We start from the raw sequence: 18,197 nt of genomic DNA, 5'->3' as shown, positions 1-18,197 counted from the left end.
CAGCATTGATGAAACACTTCACCAATAAGGAAGAGGCGATGGTGCATTAGCAACATCAGTGAACTCGAAACTCTGGTTTAGACACTGGGCGATCAATGCACCAGCCCCACGAGTACAATTAGTGGAATCGAATTTCAATTAATTCAATTGGAAAATAAAAGTGAGCAACAACTATTGACACCAATTGTTATAAAACCCATGTGGCTCACTAATGAGAGTGAGTGTAGATGCTGGAAAAGCACAGCAGGTCCGGCAGCATCTGAGGAGCCCTTCATCAGGAATTAACCTTCACCTGGTCTACAAGTAACTCCAGACCCAACACAGTGTGGTCAACCCTTAACGGCCCTCTGAAATGATCTTGGGAGCTACTCAGCTTACGGGCAACAACTGTTGACCTTGTCAGTGCTGGCAGACCCCATGAAAGAGCCGTGGAGTGTTTATAGTGCCGAAAGAGGCCCTTAGATCTCATGAATCCACACTAATCATCAAATTACAGAGTGCAGAAAGAGGCCATTTAACCCATCGAGTCTACCCTCACCCTCCCAAAAGCATCCCACCCAGACCCCCACCCTATCCCTGTAACCCCAACTTTACCATAGTTAATCCACCTAGCCTGCATACCATTGGACACTGTGGGGTAATTTAGCACAACCTAACCTGCATTGGACTTTGGGCTGTGGGAGGAAACTGAAGTGTCCTGCAGAAACCCACACAGATGCAAAGACAGTCACCCAACGGAGGGTGAGGGACCCTGGGTCTGTGAGGCAGCAGTGTTGCCATGTTATCCACCATTATATTCTAAAACGAACACAGAGAATACTGGAGAAACGCAGCAATTCTGTCAGCAACTGTGGAGAAAAATAGAGTTGTGAAAATTGTGACTATCTGTGAAAATGGGATGGCATGGACAAGTTGGGCTGAAGGGCCTGTTTCCATGCTATAAACCACTGTGACTGAATGGTATCATGCTTTGAATCTGGTAAGACTCAGAACTGATTTTCATCCATCTATTCTATTCCGCAGCACTTAGCCCACAGCCTTTGATGTTATGACATTTCAAGTGCTTATCTAAATCATTCATAAATATCTTGAGGATTCTTGCTTCCTCTACACTTTCAAGCATAAAGTTTCAGATACCCACAACTCTCTGAGTGAATATTTATTTCCTCAAATCACCTCAAATTGGGGTGGCACAGTGGCTTAGTGGTTAGCACTGCTGCCTCACAGCACCAGAGTCCCAGGTTCAATTCTAGCCTTGGGTGACTGTCTGTGTGGAGTTTGCACATTCTCCCCGTGTCTGGGTAGGTTTCTTCCCACAGTCCAAAGATGTGTGGGTCAGGTGAATTGGCCATGCTAAATTGCCCAGTGTTAGGTGCATTAGTCAGAGGGAAATGGCTCTCTGTGGGTTACTCTGTTGAGGGTCGGGTGTGGACTGGTTGGGCCGAAGGGCCTGTTTCCACACTGTAGGGAATCTAATCTAATCTTAAAAATAAAGCTCCTGCTCCTTATCTTAAAAGCTGATGATTCATCCCTCCATTAAGGGGAAACATTTCTTCCAATCATACCCTGTCAAAATATGGTACATCGCAATTGGACTCCCCTCTCAAATTTCTCTGCTCGAGGGAAAGCAACCCCAGATGCTCCAGTCTTTCTTAGTAGCTGAAACTATCCAGGCAAGGCAACCTTCAGGTGAACATTCTTTGCACCCTGTCTCATGGCATGGGTGACTCAGTGGTTAGCACAGCAGCCTCATAGCACCAGGGACCTGGGTTTGATTCCAGCCTCGCATGACTGTCTGTGTGGGTTTCCTCCAGGTGCTCCAGTTTCCTCCCACAGGCCAAGTGAATTGGTCATGCTAAATTGCCAATTCAGGCAGTGTTCAGGAATATGTAGGTTAGGTGCATTAGTCAGGGGTAAATGTGTGGACAATAGGGTAGGGGGATGGGTCTGGGTGGGTTACTCTTCTGAGGGTTCGTGTGAACATGTTGGGCTAAATGGCCTGTTTCCACACTGTAGGGATTCTATGATCCTTCCTATAGTGTGGTCATTAAAACTGTACGCAATACCCCAGCTGTGAACTCACTAACGTTGTATACTACTCCTTCAACACTCCCTTATTCTTGTATTCAATATCTTGACTAATAAAGCCAAAAATTCCACAGTTCCATTTAAGCTGTTTTTAGAGGCACTGATATACTAGCGTGCATTGATTTCAATCACTTTTTCTAAAATAAACTTGTCATTTTGACCAGCTTGAATTCAATGGGGTGAGGGGCAGAGATCAGATGAGACCTTGAGAAATTAGACTCGAGTGGAAATGCAGGTGGGACCATTGCCTAGTAGTGCCATCACTAGGCTATTAACCCAGAAACTCTGGTGATGTTTTGGGACACAGGTCTGAATCCTGCCACAGCAGTTGGAGGAATCTGAATTCAATAAAAAAAACTGGAATAAGAATCTTCTGATGAGCATCGTACCATTGTGGATTGTTTAGAAAAATCCAATTGGTTCCCTAACGCATTTCAGGGAAGGAAATCTGCCATCCTCACCTAGTCTGGTCTACATGTGACTCTAGACCCCACAACAATGTGGTTGACTCTCACCTGCCCTCTGAAATGGCCTAGCAAGCTGGTCAGTTGTATCAATAACAACAAAAGCTCAACAAAGAAATGAAACTGGATGGACCATCTGGCATTGACCTTGGCACCGAGAAAGACAATGGCAATAAACAGCCCTGTTGACCCTGCAAACTGCTCCTTCTGTACATCTAGGGGCTAGTGCCAAAATTGGGAGAGCTCTCTCACAGACCAGTCAAACAAAAGCCTAAACACAGTCATGCTCATGGAATCACACTTTACAGACTATGTCCCAAACATCACCAGCACCATGTAGGGGAGGCAATGGTTTAGTGGCATTATCACTGGTCGTTGTGGTTCTGTTCGCCGAGCTGGGAATTTGTGTTGCAGACGTTTTGCTTGGAGGCTCCCAAGCACCTAGACGTCACCTTACTTTCCACATTATGCTTTATTCATTTAAAAAATCTTTATATACACACACACACTAGGTGACGAAACGTCTGCAACACAAATTCCCAGCTCGGTGAACAGAACCACAACAACGAGCACCCGAGCTACAAATCTTCTCACAAACTTTGATCACTGGTCTGTTAACCTGGGGCACCAGGTAATGTTCGGGGGACCCTGGTTCAAATCCTGCCATGCCTGATGGTGGATGTGACCTACTCCAGTGGCCTCTAGCATCTTCAGCCAATTCCATTCACATGAAAACAAGGAAGGGTTTAAAGGGCCATTTTAAGACTCAATTCCTAGCCCAGGTTCAAGTCCCACCTGCTCTAGAGAAATAACATCTTTGAACAAAGACAAGTTGCATATTTCAAACCCTTCAGGGTTAAAATTTGGGACAACGGGCGAAACTGAAAGCGATTGTTGGCGGGATTTTTTTTTATTTGGAGGGAATTCGGTCCATTGATCTGCATCCAAGGCGGGAAGAAGCTCCGGGACAGCCATGGCATCCAGTCGAGAGGTGCAGAGCCTAGCGGAGGAGCTGACCTGCCCGATCTGCCTGTCGCTGCTCACGGAGCCGGTTAGGCTGCAGTGTGAGCATAACTTCTGCCGCGGCTGCATCAGTCAGTGCTGGGGCCCCGAGGGCTCTGAGCCGCTGTGTCCGCAATGCCGGCTCCTCTGCTCGGACAGGGTGCTCAAGCCGAACCGGGTGCTGGCTAACCTGGTCGACAAGCTGCAGCGGCTGGGCGACCAAGAGGAGCTGAAGGCGAGCGGGGAGCTGCAGTGTCCCGAGCACCAGGAACCTCTCAAACTCTTCTGCCGGGATGACCGTGAGCTGGTGTGTTTGGTCTGCAGGGATGATCCCGGACATTCCCAGCACAGTTTCCTACCTCTGAAGCAAGCTGCCTCCCTCTACAAGGTAGACCCCCCCGACTTTGGGAACAGTGAGTGACTGGGGACACAGTTGGGAGCCCAGGACTTGCATGTCCAGTGCATGTCTCTCGTTGCATGTAATTCCCCCCCCCCCGACCCCGACCTCGACCTGTCGAGCGTCTCAATGAAAATACCAGCCGCGAGGTTCTGAATGGCACAGAAAGCGGCCATTCGGCCCATTGCGTCTATGCCAGCCCATCAAATATTCCGCTCTTTAAACCAAATAAAACAAGGATTACTGGAACAGAAATGCAAATTCACGGTTAAGGGAAACTTATTAAACAACCAGAAAGTTACTGAATCAAAATGACACTGTTTCAGGTGATGGTGCACCCCAGCTGTCTGTTCAAATCCGATTTTCCTTTTTTCTTATGCTTTATTCATTTAAAAAACTTGATATACTATATATATAGTATACTTGATATACTATATATATAGTATATCAAGAAATAAACTAACATTGGAGTTTGACTCTGAAAAACCCGAAGGCCTCTTTAACACACAGTGCTGTATTTACATCGAGTTGAAGCATCAGGAGGTTCCTATCCCGTTTTCCAGCCCTGTTTGCCGTGTCATTTCAGTTGGTTAGCTGAACGCTTATTTCAATGTAGTGAGGGTTCCTGTCTCTAGCGTTCTTTGAGGCAATGAATTCCAGATTGGGACCACCCGAGAGGATAAAGATACTTGAATTAAATTTATTGTCACGTGTACCCAGGCACAGTGGAAAGCTTCTTCAACTTCAGGCCACTTACGTTAAACCTTGGCCCTACTGTCCATTGAGGGTGATTTCTTTTTCTTGTTAGGTAAAAACAATGACTGCAGATGCTGGAAAGCAAATACTGGATTAGTGGTGCTGGAAGAGCACAGCAGTTCAGGCAGCATCCAAGGAGCAGCGAAATCGACATTTCGGGCAAAAGCCCTTCATCAGGAATAAAGGCAGTGAGCCTGAAGCGTGGAGAGATAAGCTAGAGGAGGGTGGGGGTGGGGAGAGAGTAGCATAGAGTACAATAGGTGAGTGGGGGAGGGGATGAAGGTGATAAGTCAGGGAGGAGAGGGTGGAGTGGATAGGTGGAAAAGGAGATAGGCAGGTCGGACAAGTCCAGACAAGTCATGGGGAGTGCTGAGCTGGAAGTTTGGAACTAGGGTGAGGTGGGGGAAGGGGAAATGAGGAAACTGTTGAAGTCCACATTAATGCCCTGGGGTTGAAGTGTTCCGAGGCGGAAGATGAGGCGTTCTTCCTCCAGGCGTCTGGTGGTGAGGGAGCGGCGGTGAAGGAGGCCCAGGACCTCCATGTCCTCAGCAGAGTGGGAGGGGGAATTGAAATGTTGGGCCACAGGGCGGTTTGGTTGATTGGTGCGGGTGTCTCTGAGATGTTCCCTAGGAGGCGCCCAGTCTCCCCAATGTAGAGGAGACTGCATCGGGAGCAACGGATACAATAAATGATATTAGTGAATGTGCAAGTAAAACTTTGGATGTGGAAGGCTCCTTTAGGGCCTTGGATAGAGGTGAGGGAGGAGGTGTGGGCACAGGTTTTACAGTTCCTGCGGTGGCAGGGGAAAGTGCCAGGATGGGAGGGTGGGTTGTAGGGGGGCGTGGACCTGACCAGTAGTCACAGAGGGAACGGTCTTTGCGGAAGGCGGAAAGGGGTGGGGAGGGAAATATATCCCTGGTGGTGGGGTCTGTTTGGAGGTGGCGGAAACGTCGGCGGATGATTTGGTTGATGCGAAGGTTGGTAGGGTGGAAGGTGAGCACCAGCAGCGTTCTGTCCTTGTTACGGTTGGAGGGGTGAGGTCTGAGGGCGGAGGTGCGGGATGTGGATGAGATGTGTTGGAGGGCATCGGAACGCCTCATCTTCCGCCTTGGAACACTTCAACCCCAGGGCATCAATGTGGACTTCAACAGTTTCCTCATTTCCCCTTCCCCCACCTCACCCTAGTTCCAAACTTCCAGCTCAGCACTGTCCCCATGACTTGTCTGGACTTGTCCTACCTGCCTATCTCTTTTTCCACCTATCCTCTCCTCCCTGACCTATCACCTTCATCCCCTCCCCCACTCACCCATTGTACTCTATGCTACTTTCTCTCTACCCCCACCCTCCTCTAGCTTATCTCTCCATGCTTCAGGCTCACTGCCTTTATTCCTGATGAAGAGCTTTTGCCCGAAACGTCGATTTCACTGCTCGTTGGATGCTGCCGGAACTCTGTGCTCTTCCAGCACCACTAACCCAGAATTCTTTTTCTTGCTGTCTATGCCCTTCAGAGTTGCATATGTGGAAATGAAGGACAACATTTTCCCTCACCCCCGCACCGCGCCTTCCCCACAGTCATCTCTGGTTGAAGGAAGACAACGCCGGCTTTCCTCCTTCTCCTTCACAGCTGAATCCTTCCAGTTTCCCTCCACACCCCCACCAGCATTCAGGAGAGACCCTCCCAACCCACCCTCCACTCCCAACACCTTCCCCTGCCACAGCAGGAAGTGCAAAACCTGCGCCAACACCTCCCCCCACGTCACCTCCGTCCAAGGCCCCAAAGGAGCCTTCCACATCTGACATCTGTTGCATCCGATGAGGTCTCCTGTATATCGGGGAGACTGGATGCCAACTTGCGGATCATTTCAGAGAACATCTCTGGGACACCCGCACCAACCCCACTGCCCTGAGGCTGAACACTTCGTCTCCCCCTGATGAAGGGCTTTTGCCTGAAATGTCGATTTTCCTGCTCCTCGGATACTGCCTGACCTGCTGTGCTTTTCCAGCACCACTGTCATCTTGATTCTAATCTCCAGCATCTGCAGTGCCCACTTCTGCCTACTTCAACTCCCCCATCCACTCCCACCAAGGACATGCAGGTCCTGGGCCTCCTCCATCCATTGCCAAACCCTAACCATCCAACGCCTGGAGGCAGAATGCCTCATCTACTGTCTTGGGACCCTAAAACCATATGGGATTAATGTGATTACACCAGTTTCATCATTTGGCCTCCCCCTCACGTTATTCCAGTCCCAAGCCTCCAACCCGGCACCACCATCTTGACCTGTCCATCGCCTTTCCCATCTATCCACTCCACCCTCCTCTTTGACCTATCACCTTCTCCCCCATTTTCATCTTCCTATCACATTCTCAGCTACCTTGCGCCTAACCCACACCCCCCATTTATCTCTCAGCCCCCCAGCCCACAAGCCTCATTCCTGATGAAAGGCTTATGCTCGAAACGTCAATTCTCCTGCCTCTTGGATGCTGCCTGACCTGATGTGCTTTTCTAGTGCCATATTAACAGTCTGGTAAATGTGCCCTGCATCCTATCGAGTATAATTACAGCCTCCCTATAATGTGGGGTGTACAGTTCTGTGGTTGTAAAATTCCTAGGGTATAAGATTGTGTTAAGTTTGGTGTGTGTTCAATCATTGGGTGTAAGATTATGTGTGTGAAATAGTATGGGTGCAAAATTCTGTGGGGTGTAAAGATTGTGAGGTGTAAATTGCATGTTGTGTATTATTTTTGTGGGATGAAAGATTGTGGGCAGCATGTTGGGCTCAGTGGTGAGCACTGCTGCCTAACAGCGCCAGGGACTCAGGTTCGACTGTGTGGAGTTTGCAAGTTCTCCCTGTGTCTGTGTGGGTTTCCTCGGGGTGCTCCTGTTTCTCCCACGGTCCAAAGATGTGCAGGCTAGAGTGGATTGGCCATGCTAAATGGTCCATAGTGTCTCACAATGTGCATGTTAAGTGGATTAGCCATGGGAAATGCAGGGTTAGAGGCAGGAGTCTGGGCTCCTTTTTGAAGGGTCAGTTAGGATTTGAACAGCCCGTTTCCACACAGGAGGGATTCTCCAAATGGTGTGGTGTGCAAACTCATGTGCGGTGTAAAAATGTGTGACATTTTGCAAGTATAAGATCTTGTGGAATGTAAAATATTGCAGGTTTAAAACGTGCTGTGTAAAGTCTTGCCACGTGTGCAGTGGTACAGGCAGGAACCCATGTCAGCAAGCGGTCAGGCTGCACTTTAACCTGTGCAGTCACGGGTTAAAATCATTCAGGCAGTCACCGTTACTCCAGGGGGCCAGCAACACTGAGGGGATCTCTGCTCGATCAGTGCTGCAGGGATCTGGAACATTTAAAGGGAGCCCAACATCACCAGCGCTACTGAGACTGGGAACAGTTAAAGGAACCCCTCTCTCAGCATCACGTGATTTGATGAACATTTAAAGGGATCCTACCCCTAACTATCTCTCCAAAGACATAGTCAGAGTGATAGGAAACCCCTACCATCACTTCACTCGTCATTAACAGTTGAAATTTGTTCTTGGCTAAATGCTCACTGTGCTTCAGGACTGGAAAACTTTATCCTGGAGGCATTCCCTGTTTGGCCTGACTCACCTGAATCCTCTGCCTTGGTTCCTGTGGGTCCCTGGCTGCTATCCCCCCACTGTAAGGTGTACAGTGATTTGGTTGAGCTCTGACATTGTCCTTAGTCACTCCTATCCCACCCCTTGCCTTCAAATCAAATTTGCTGCTGTTGTCGGACTAGGCAACAAACACTTGGGGAAGGGAGGAGGCCTGGCCAAGAACTCAGAGTCCATAAAGAGTGAAAATAGACCATTTGGCCCAACAAGTCCACACTGACCCTCCGAAGAGTATCCACCCAGACCCATTCCCTTATTACTTTACATTTCCTCAGACTAATGCATCTAACCTACATGTCGCTGAACACGAGGGGCAATTTAGAGGGGAGTGATACAAAAGGGTCCAAAGGGGCAAGCTTTTTCACATAGAAGGTGGTGAATGTCTGGAACAGGCTGCCAAGGCAGTAGTGGTGGTAAGTACAATTTCATCATTTCAGAAATGTTTGGACAGGTACATGGATGGGCTAGATATGGAGGGATATGGGCCAAATGCAGGCAAATGGAACTAGTTAAAATTGTGAGAACCATGGACATGTTGGGCCGAAGGGCCTGTTCCCATGCTCTATGACACATTACTTTCGCTGCCTGACTTGGGTGTTGCCGGCAAGCCAAGCATGGTTAATCGTCCTGACGGATTTCTGAGGGATGGATTTTTGGCACCACCGTCACTGGGGCATTTTTGCTCGGGGTGGGTGTGGGGAAGTCCACGTAAAATAGGATGTGTGGTTAGCACACCACATCCTTGCCCTCCCCCAACCCATTCCTCAGCGAAAAGAACACAGAATTGCTATGGCATAGAATGAGGACGTTTGGCCCCTTATATTTACTGATTTTATTAACTAGTGCCATACTCCTGCCTGTTCCTAATGTCCCTACGTTATTTCTATCCATATAATCTTCCAATGCTGTCGAGTGCCTGATTTGAACTTGCCTCCATTACAATTCCGTACCCCAGTTATTGACTGAGCGCAAAGTTTTCTCACCCTTTTTGCACGTCACTTTAAAAATATGTCTTCGCATTTTTGTTCATTTTACAAGCAGGAACAACTTTGTTTGATGAAAGGCCAGCTCTCTGGGTTTTAATCATGATAGAACTAGTTTGAGGTGGCACAGTGACTCGGTGGTTAGCACTGCTGCCTCACATTGCCACATCGTATTCTGGTTAGGTGCATTAGTCAATAGAGGGTAATAGGGTCATGGAATGGGTCTGGGTGCATGCAGATCTTTCCCATGATCTATAACATTTGAATGGTGCATGGACAAGGTGCCCACTAGCCAGCCTGGCCTAATGGCTTCTTTGTAGGCCTTAACTGCCCAACTATGGCGTGATTAAGGGTGGATTCCTGCCTCTGCTGCTGCAATATGGTTAGCAGGAGAAGGCCGAACAGAGTGGGCAGACTGTCCTATCACCAAATGTTGTGATTAAACAGGAAAGAAGGTGGAGGTGGGTGGGGGTGGTGTTACCATAACAAGTTACAGGCATTGCTGACAAGGGCAGAGGGGGACTCGTGCCATCAGTGCCAGCTATACCGGCGATGCCAAACTCTTGGTATTGGATGCTCCCTCAGATCTGTGATCAAAGGGACGATGGTTGGTTTAGACACTTGTTCAGGGAAGGGGGGGGGGAGCATTGAGAGTTTTTAGAGAGCAAGTTCTTCGAGGGGGATGGAATATTATCCATGACAAGTGGCACCCCTCTCCTTCCTTGTGGAAATTAAATAATTTTCTTGACAAAAGACATTTCTACTGCACTCTGTTTGCTTGTAGTACTGGTCTTATGGCCTGGGCCATAATATCAAGGCCAGCTGACGCTCTGCCATGCTAATTTGACCCTTTGTCATTTATTTACCCCCAACCCCTTGAATGCATTGCTCTCATCGCTGAGTGACCGCCTGCAGTCCCAGTGATGGCCACTAAAGATCTCTGGCGCCACTGAGTCTGCAAAAGCTGGCAGCTGACTGAAACACTGGGCAGTTTTCAAGGGTCTGCCCACTTTGCGGTGAAAGTGCCAGTCTGAGGCTTTTGTTAAGGGGCGCTCTTGGTGCAGGGGTAATATCCCTACCTTTCAGCGAAGAGACCAGGGTTCAATTCCCACCTGCCTCAGAGGTGTGTGTTAACATCTGTGAACAGATTGATACATATTGAAGATATTTACAATGTGATGTGCTTATGGCAGATACTGGTATTGTGGTGATGTTACTAGACCAGGAGTCCAGGGACCCAGGCTCATATTCTCAGAACATAGGTTCAAATCCCATTGGTGGAATTGAGGGACTTTTGTTGTACAGGGGCAATGTCTCTGTCTCTGAACCAGGAGATCTGGACACCTGCTCCAGAGGTGGGTCAGAATATTAATAATGTAATAGTGGTGTGGGCTGGCTTTTCAATTAACATTGGGTTTTTTTTATGAGGTTGATATGGAGTCAGAAAATCATACAGTACAGGAACAGACCCTTCGGCCCAACATGTAACCCAAACTGAACTAGTCTCATTTGCCTGCATATCCCTCTAAACCTTTCCTGTTTATGCCCAAATGTGTTTTCAACATTGTAAATGTACCCACCTTGACCACTTCCTCTGACAGTTCTTTCCATACACACAACCTCTGTGTGAAAAAGTTGACCTTGCTTTCGAATCTTTCCCCTCTCACCTTAAACCTATGCCCTCTAGTTTTGGACTCCATCATCCTTGAAAAAAGCTATTCACCTTATCTCTGGCTCCCATGATTTTATAGCCTCTACAAGATCACCCCTCAGCATCCAGTGCTCCAGGGAAAAAAGGTTTCGGCTTTCCAACCTGCCATAAGGTCATAGAGCACCTAAACCTTTGCTATTCATGTCCTTGTCCGAATGGATTTTAAATGTTGTAACTGTATCTGCATCTACCACTTACTCTGGCTTATAACTCAAACCCTCCAGTCCCAGTAACATCCTTATAAATCTTTTCTGTACCTTTTCTAGTTTCATAGCATCTTTCCTATAGAAGGGTGACCAGAATTTTGTGCGGTATTCCAAAGATGGCCGAACCAATGTTACCATTGTGCAGCTGTAACATGATTTCCCAACTCCATTGCTTAGTGCACTGACCAATGAGGGCAAGAGAGGGATAGGAGCAAATGATACAACTGAGGAGAAAACACAGTACAACTGGTGACCGATAGCATGTACCTCCTCCAAATGAAGTTCCAGCATGACCAGTACACTTAGTCTGAAATATTTCTGTTCTTTTTAAACACGATTCTCCCTCTCTGGATCCTTTTCTGTAAAACTAATCCTCTGGATTACCAGTTAGCTCTATGGTCGTGCAAGAAGGCAGTCAATGGTTATTCACTTTGGCGTGGCTCTGCAGTCACATGTGGTCATCGCCGAAAGAATGTGAGTGAACCAGATTAAGTGTTTAAGAGTGAAATCGTCAGTGCTGAGGGATGAAATAGAATGAAGGTAAATCCGCACCTGCAGCTCTCTAACCATTGACTGCCTTAACCCTTTGGAGACACACTGTATTTTGACCTTCGATGTATATGGAGATTGTTTAACTGTGCATTTTGACCTTCTTCAGAATGAGTTCAATGAGCTTCTCGCAGTGGAAGATCGGAAACAGAGGAAGAGGAGTCTCCTCATCACCCAGCAACAGGAGAAGATTGCTGAGCTGGAGGTATGTTCAGCTCCACTGTGTCACCTTCTTGGTCAAGAGGGGAGTTCTAACTCCTGCTGGGGGAGTGGAGAACAGGCGATAATGGAACAGGCACAGATATCCATTATACTGTACATCCTGCTCATGGGGCTAGAGAACTCATTCCTGGTTTCGTATCCAGAAAACCATGGCTATTTAACAACTCAAATTCATCCTGGTTTCATCTTGTTACTCCTAATAGTCATTTGGTAACATAGAAATCTGGTAATCTTGCTGAAAAAAAAAGTTTTGTCAAAAGTTTTCATCTTGGACTGATCAGGGCAATGTGCAAGAATACCAATTCCAGGTGGGTTTATCATTTATTCTGCTTGAAAGGAGAATGCTGATTGTTTGATATCCCGATTGGTAATAACATTGCCATGAAAAGTGCAATAATTAATGCTGATTGACAGTTTCCAGTCGGATGTTGTTTAAATTTTAAACCCAGGCAGGTTCCACACAGCATAAATACTGCTTTCCCTTTTTAATTGGTCCTGTTCAATGCAAGATGAAAAGCTTTGATAAAATGTGTCTTATTCCTTACTTCAGCTCATTGTGTTACCTCTTCTTTGACCTTGCACAAATATCCTCTGAGCTGATCCTATGATATCTCAATTTAAAATCAATTTAAACACTTCCCTCCGGGTGGAGCATAAATTGAAGTCAACGCCTCTGCAATTCCATTTTCCTTTGTTGCTGATATTTCCAAATCTTTATTTCCATCAGGACAGTGGTTTTTGTACTGTCCATTACATTAACAATCTTCATGCACACCTCCTCAATATCTTCCTGACTGCTCACCCTTATCCTATCCTCAGTAGAGTCATCTCAAACTATCCAGTCCATGTTTTAAAGCTCACAATGTTCCGATTGCTTACTCCTTCATCTGTGCCCATTGATGTACTTCGTCTCCCAGTCAGGGGTCTATCTTCATTATAAAATTCTTTTTTTAAAAAGCCCTTACTATCTCAGTAATTACCTCCAGCGATATCTGCACATCTCGAATGCTGGCCTCCTGTGCTCTGCCAACCTTATTCTATTGATGTCTATACTTTCACTTGCCGAAGCACCACAGCTAGTAGTTCCCTTACAACACCTCTCCACATCTATACCTCATTTTCCTCCTTTAAAGCATTTCTTAAAACTCTCTGATCAAGCTTCTGATCGTATAATCAAACATTGCCTTCTGTGGTTTGTTATCATACTTTGTTTATAATGTCCCTGTGAAGTGCATTGGGTTACTCATTAAATGGAAGTTACTATATTAATTAAAGTCAGAGAATTGTACAGTATGAAAATAGACCCTTTGGTCCAACTCATCATTGCCGACCAGATATCCTAAGTTAATCTTGTCCCATTTGCCAGCATTTGGTCCATATGCCTCTGAACCCTTTCTATTCATCCAGGTGCCTTATAAATGTTGTATTTTTACCAGCCTCCAGCACTTCCTCTGGCAGCTCATTCAGTACACACATCACCCTCTGTGTGAAAAAGTCACCACTTCCTGTTTCTATCTTTCCCCTCTCACTTTAAAACCATGCCTTCTAGTTCTGGACTCTGGGAGAAAGACACCTTGCCTATTTACACTATCTATGGCCCTCATGATTTTATAAACCTCTGTAAGGTCACCCCTCAGCCTTCAATGTTCCAGGGAAAACAGCCCCAGCCTATTCAGCACCTCCCTGCAGCTCAAACCTTCCAACCCCAGCAACATCCTTGTAAATCTTTTCTGCACCCTTTCATGTTTAGAAACATCCTTCCTATCGCAGTGAGACCAGATTTAATACAGTGTTCCAAAAGTGGCCTAACCAGTAACCACTTTTAGTGTTGTTAATGTTGGGGCTGTATTACAGGCCTCCCACCAGTGAGCGTGAGGTAGAAGAACAAATAGGTAAACAGATTAGATTAGATTACTTAGTGTGGAAACAGGCCGTTCAGCCCAACAAGTCCACACCGACCCTCTGAACAGCAACCCGCCCAGACCCATTCCCCTACATTTACCCCTTCACCTAACACTACGGGCAATTTAGCATGGGCAATTCACCTAACCTATGGAAATTAGAATTATGGAAAGATGTAGAGGCAATAGGGTAGTGGTGATGGGAGATTTTCATTTTCCCAACATTGACTGGGATACACGTAACGTCAGAGGTCTGGATGGGGTAGAATTTGTAAGAAGTGTCCAGAAGAGTTTTCTAGAGCAGTATGTTAATAGTCCGATGAGGGGAGGGGCCATATTGGACCTAGTATTGGGGAACGAGTCAGGCCAGGTGGTAGAAGTTGCGGTGGGGGATTTCTTTGGGAACAGTGATCACAATTCTGTAAGTTTTAGAATACTCATAGATAAAGAAGAGAGTGTTCCTAAGGGAAGAGTACTAAACTGGGCCAAGGCCAATTATATCAAAATTAGGCAGGAGCCTAATGTGGATTGGACACAGCTATTTGAAGAGAAGTCCACATTTCAGAAGTGGGAGGTTTTCGAAGATAGTGCAGGATAGGCATCACCCGTTGAAGGCAAAGGATTGGAAGAGTAAGGTTCGTGAACCGTGGATGACAGGAGAAATTGTACGACTAGCCAAGAGGAAAAGGGAAGCATACATAAAGTCTCGGCAGCTAAGGACAGAATGTGCCCTGAAGAATATCGAAAGAGTAAGACAAGTCTTAAATGAGGAATCAAGCAGGCTAAAAGGGGTCATGAAATAGCTTTAGCGAGCAGAATTAAGGAGAATCCCAAAGCATTTTATTCTTATATAAGAAGCAAGCGGGTAACTAGAGAAAGGATTGGTCCTCTAAAGGATAATGAAGGAAGGCTGTGTGCCGAACCTGAGAGAATGGGTGAGATTCTGAATGATTACTTTGCATCAGTGTTCACTGAGGAGAGGAACATGATGAATGCTGAGATTAGAGATAGAAGTTTGATTAGTCTGGATCACGTTGACATAAGTAGGGAAGATGTGTTGGGTAGGCTAGAGGTTATTGAGGTGGACAAATCCCCAGGACCAGATGGGATCTGCCCCAGGTTGCTGAGGGAGGAAATAGCTGGGACCCTGACAGATATCTTTGTGGCACCCTTAAATACAGGTGAGGTGCTGGAGGACTGGAAGGTTGCTCATGTTGTCCCCCTGTACAAGAAGGGTAACTACAGACCAGTGAGCCTGACGGTGGTGGGAAAGTTGCTCGAGAAGGTACTGAGGGATAGGATCTATTTATACTGAGAAAAGAATGGTCTTATCAGTGATAGGCAACATGGTTTTGTGCGGGGGAGATCATGCCTTACCAGGAAGTGACTAAGTTGAGAGATGAAGGAAGGGCTGTTGATGTCATATACATGGACTTTAGTAAGGCGTTTGATAAGGTTCCCTGTGGTAGACTGATGGAGAAAGTGAAGCCATATGGTGTGCAGGGTGTTCTAGCTAGGTGGATAAAGAACTGGTTGAGCAACAGGAGACAGAGAGTAGTAGTTGAAGGGAGTTTCTCGAAGTGGAGAAAGGTGACCAGTGGTATTCCACAGGGGTCAGTGCTGGGGTCACTGTTGTTTGTTTTTTATATATATATAAATGCTCTGGAAGAGGGCACTGTTGGTATGATCAGCAAGTTTGCAGATGACACAAAGATTGGTGGAGTAGCAGAAAGCATAAGGGACTGTCAGAGAATACAGGAGGATATAGATAGACTGGAGAGTTGGGCGGAAAAGTGGCAGATGGATTTCAATCCAGACAAATGTGAGGTGATGCACTTAGGCCAGTCTAATTCTAGAGTGAATTACACAATAAACGGAAGAGCTTTGGGAAAAGTTTATGGGCAGAGAGAGATCTGGGAGTGCAAGTCCATTGTACCCTGAAGGTTGCTGCACAGGTGGATACAGTGGTCAAGAAGGCATATAGTATGCTTGTCTTCATTGGATGGGGTATTAGAGCTGGCAAGTCATGTTAACATTGTACAAGACATTGGTTCGGCTACATTTAGAATACTGTGTACAGTTCTGGTCGCCACATTATCAAAAGGATGTGGACGCTTTGGAGAGGGTGCAGAGAAGGTTTACAAGGATGTTGCCTGGTATGGAAGGTGCAAGCTATGAAGAGAGGTTGAGTAGGTTAGGTTTGTTTTCAATAGAAAAAAGGAGATTGAGGGGGGACCTGATTGAGGTCTACAAAATCATGAAGGGTATAGACAGGGTGGATAGAGACAAGCTTTTTCCCAGGGTGAAGGATTCAATAACGAGAGGTCACTCTTTCAAGGTGAGAGGTGGAAAGTTTAAGGGGGATACATGTGGCAAGTACTTCACACAGAGGGTGGTGGGCATTTGGAACGCGTTGCCAGCAGAGGTGGTAGAGGCAGGCACGGTAGATTCATTTAAGATGTGTCTAGACAGATACATGAGTAGGTGGGGAGCAGAGGGATACAGATGCTGAGGAATTGACCGACAGGTTTAGACAGTACATTTGGATCGGCTCAGGCTTGGAGGGCTGAAGGGCCTGTTCCTGGGCTGTAAATTTTCTTTGTTCTTTGTTCTTATCATTAAAGGAACAAAATTCCCATTTACAGTACACTTAAATTTGGAATAATGCATTCAGTTTTCCATTGCAAAATTCAGATGGATATTTCATTCACAATCACATTTCCAATCTTTTCCATATTTCATTCCCTGACTCATTGTTTCCTTTGGACTGTCACTGAATGTACTGTATGTTCAGCCATGCAGTGTGGCTTTGACCAGGTGCTAGGGCTGAGGGAAGAATGATCCTGTATCTCTTCCACAGGAGACCTCTGGGGAGCTCTTGCATCACCTCTCCTCGGAATTCTCGAAGATGCACCAATTCCTCTTGGAGAAGGAGCAGCATTTAAGTGAAGAGCTCGAGCAAGAGAAGGAGCAGTGCCTGCAAACGATGGAGGAGAATCTGACTGTGATTGAGACGGTCTGGTCAGTCACAGAGCATGATCTTTCCCAGCTCCGAGCCAGAATCACTCAGCAAGCTGACTGCCAGTTTCTCAAGGTGTGTACAGGGCTCCCAATACACTGTAACTATGAAGAAAAACAGCCTGGAATTTAACAAGATCTTAACCTGGCATTAGTCCATTTCTTACCCATTTTGTCCCATGGCTGGTCCACCGTTATCAACCATAGAAACCCTACAGTGTGAAAACCTGTAGGGCCTTTGGTCCAACAAGTCCTCACTGACCCTCTGAAGAGTAACCCACCCAGACCCACTCCCCTACCCTATTAATCTATATTTACCCCTAACTGATGCCCCTAACCTACACATCCATTAACACTATGGGCAATCTAGCATGGCCAATTCACCTAACCTGCACATCTTTGGATGGTGGGAGGAAATTCACACAGACACAGGGAGAAAGTGCAAACTCCACATAGACAGTCACCTGACGCTGGAATCGAACCCGTGTCCCTGGCGCTGTGAAGCAGCAGTGCTAACCACTGAGTCGAACCTTGAGTGATATTTATTCTGTCCTTCAGGTGGGGAGATGGATGAAAATTCTGGAGAATTGGAACCGGTTTTGAGCAGTTTGCTCCATTTCTCACTGGTTGTGATGGAAGATCCTTATCCTTGCCCCTTCCCTGACTCTGCAATCTACCCCGACCTCTCGACTCTCAGAGGGATCTGTACTCTTCTAATTCTGGCCTCTTGAGCTCTGATTCTCCAGCTCCACCACTGGAGATGGTGCCATCAGTTTGCAGAATCACTGAAGTGTTACCACACAGGTGGAGGCCATTTGGCCTCTCGAGTCTGTACTGGCTCTCCAAATGACAACTCACTTACTGCCAGTTTCTTGTTTTTCTCTTCTCCCATACCATTGCTCATTGTTTCAAACTAATCATCAAAAGTCCTTGTGAATCAATCTCCAACAATGCAATGCATTATAGACATGTACCACTCTATATTTTCTCACACCAATTTTGCAAATCACTTGAAATCTCTGTCCTCTTGTTCTCAATCCTTTTCTGAATTGGGAACAATTTCTGCCTCTGTCCATACCTCTCATGACTTTGAATACTTACGGAGAGTCATAGAGCACGAAAGCTGACCCTTCGGCCCACTGGCCCATGCCTACCATAAACTCAAACTAAACTAGTCCCACCTGCCTGCACTTGGCCCATTGCCCTCCAAACCTTTCCTATTCGTGTACTTATCCAAATCTCTTTTAAACGTTG

General features: G+C 46.5%; 1 protein-coding gene across 2 annotated transcripts in view; it reads left to right on the top strand.

The window, feature by feature from the left end:
* Positions 1-3,368: 3,368 nt before the first annotated feature.
* The window catches only part of LOC140455446 (zinc-binding protein A33-like), a 34,518-nt gene continuing 19,689 nt past the window's right edge, over positions 3,369-18,197 (top strand). Inside the window, exons 1-3 of one of the 2 annotated variants that reach the window (XM_072550320.1) lie at positions 3,369-3,942; positions 11,912-12,007; positions 16,786-17,019. In XM_072550320.1, the coding sequence (XP_072406421.1) occupies positions 3,526-3,942; positions 11,912-12,007; positions 16,786-17,019 (747 nt within the window). In that variant the 5' untranslated portion in view covers positions 3,369-3,525. The remainder of the gene's footprint in view (positions 3,943-11,911; positions 12,008-16,785; positions 17,020-18,197) is intronic. The other variant, XM_072550321.1, reaches the window with a different exon arrangement.

Source organism: Chiloscyllium punctatum, chromosome 30, assembly GCF_047496795.1.
Source record: "Chiloscyllium punctatum isolate Juve2018m chromosome 30, sChiPun1.3, whole genome shotgun sequence".
In the NCBI taxonomy this organism is placed as follows: Eukaryota; Metazoa; Chordata; class Chondrichthyes; order Orectolobiformes; family Hemiscylliidae; genus Chiloscyllium; species Chiloscyllium punctatum.
This window is presented reverse-complemented; position numbering and strand designations above follow the sequence as displayed.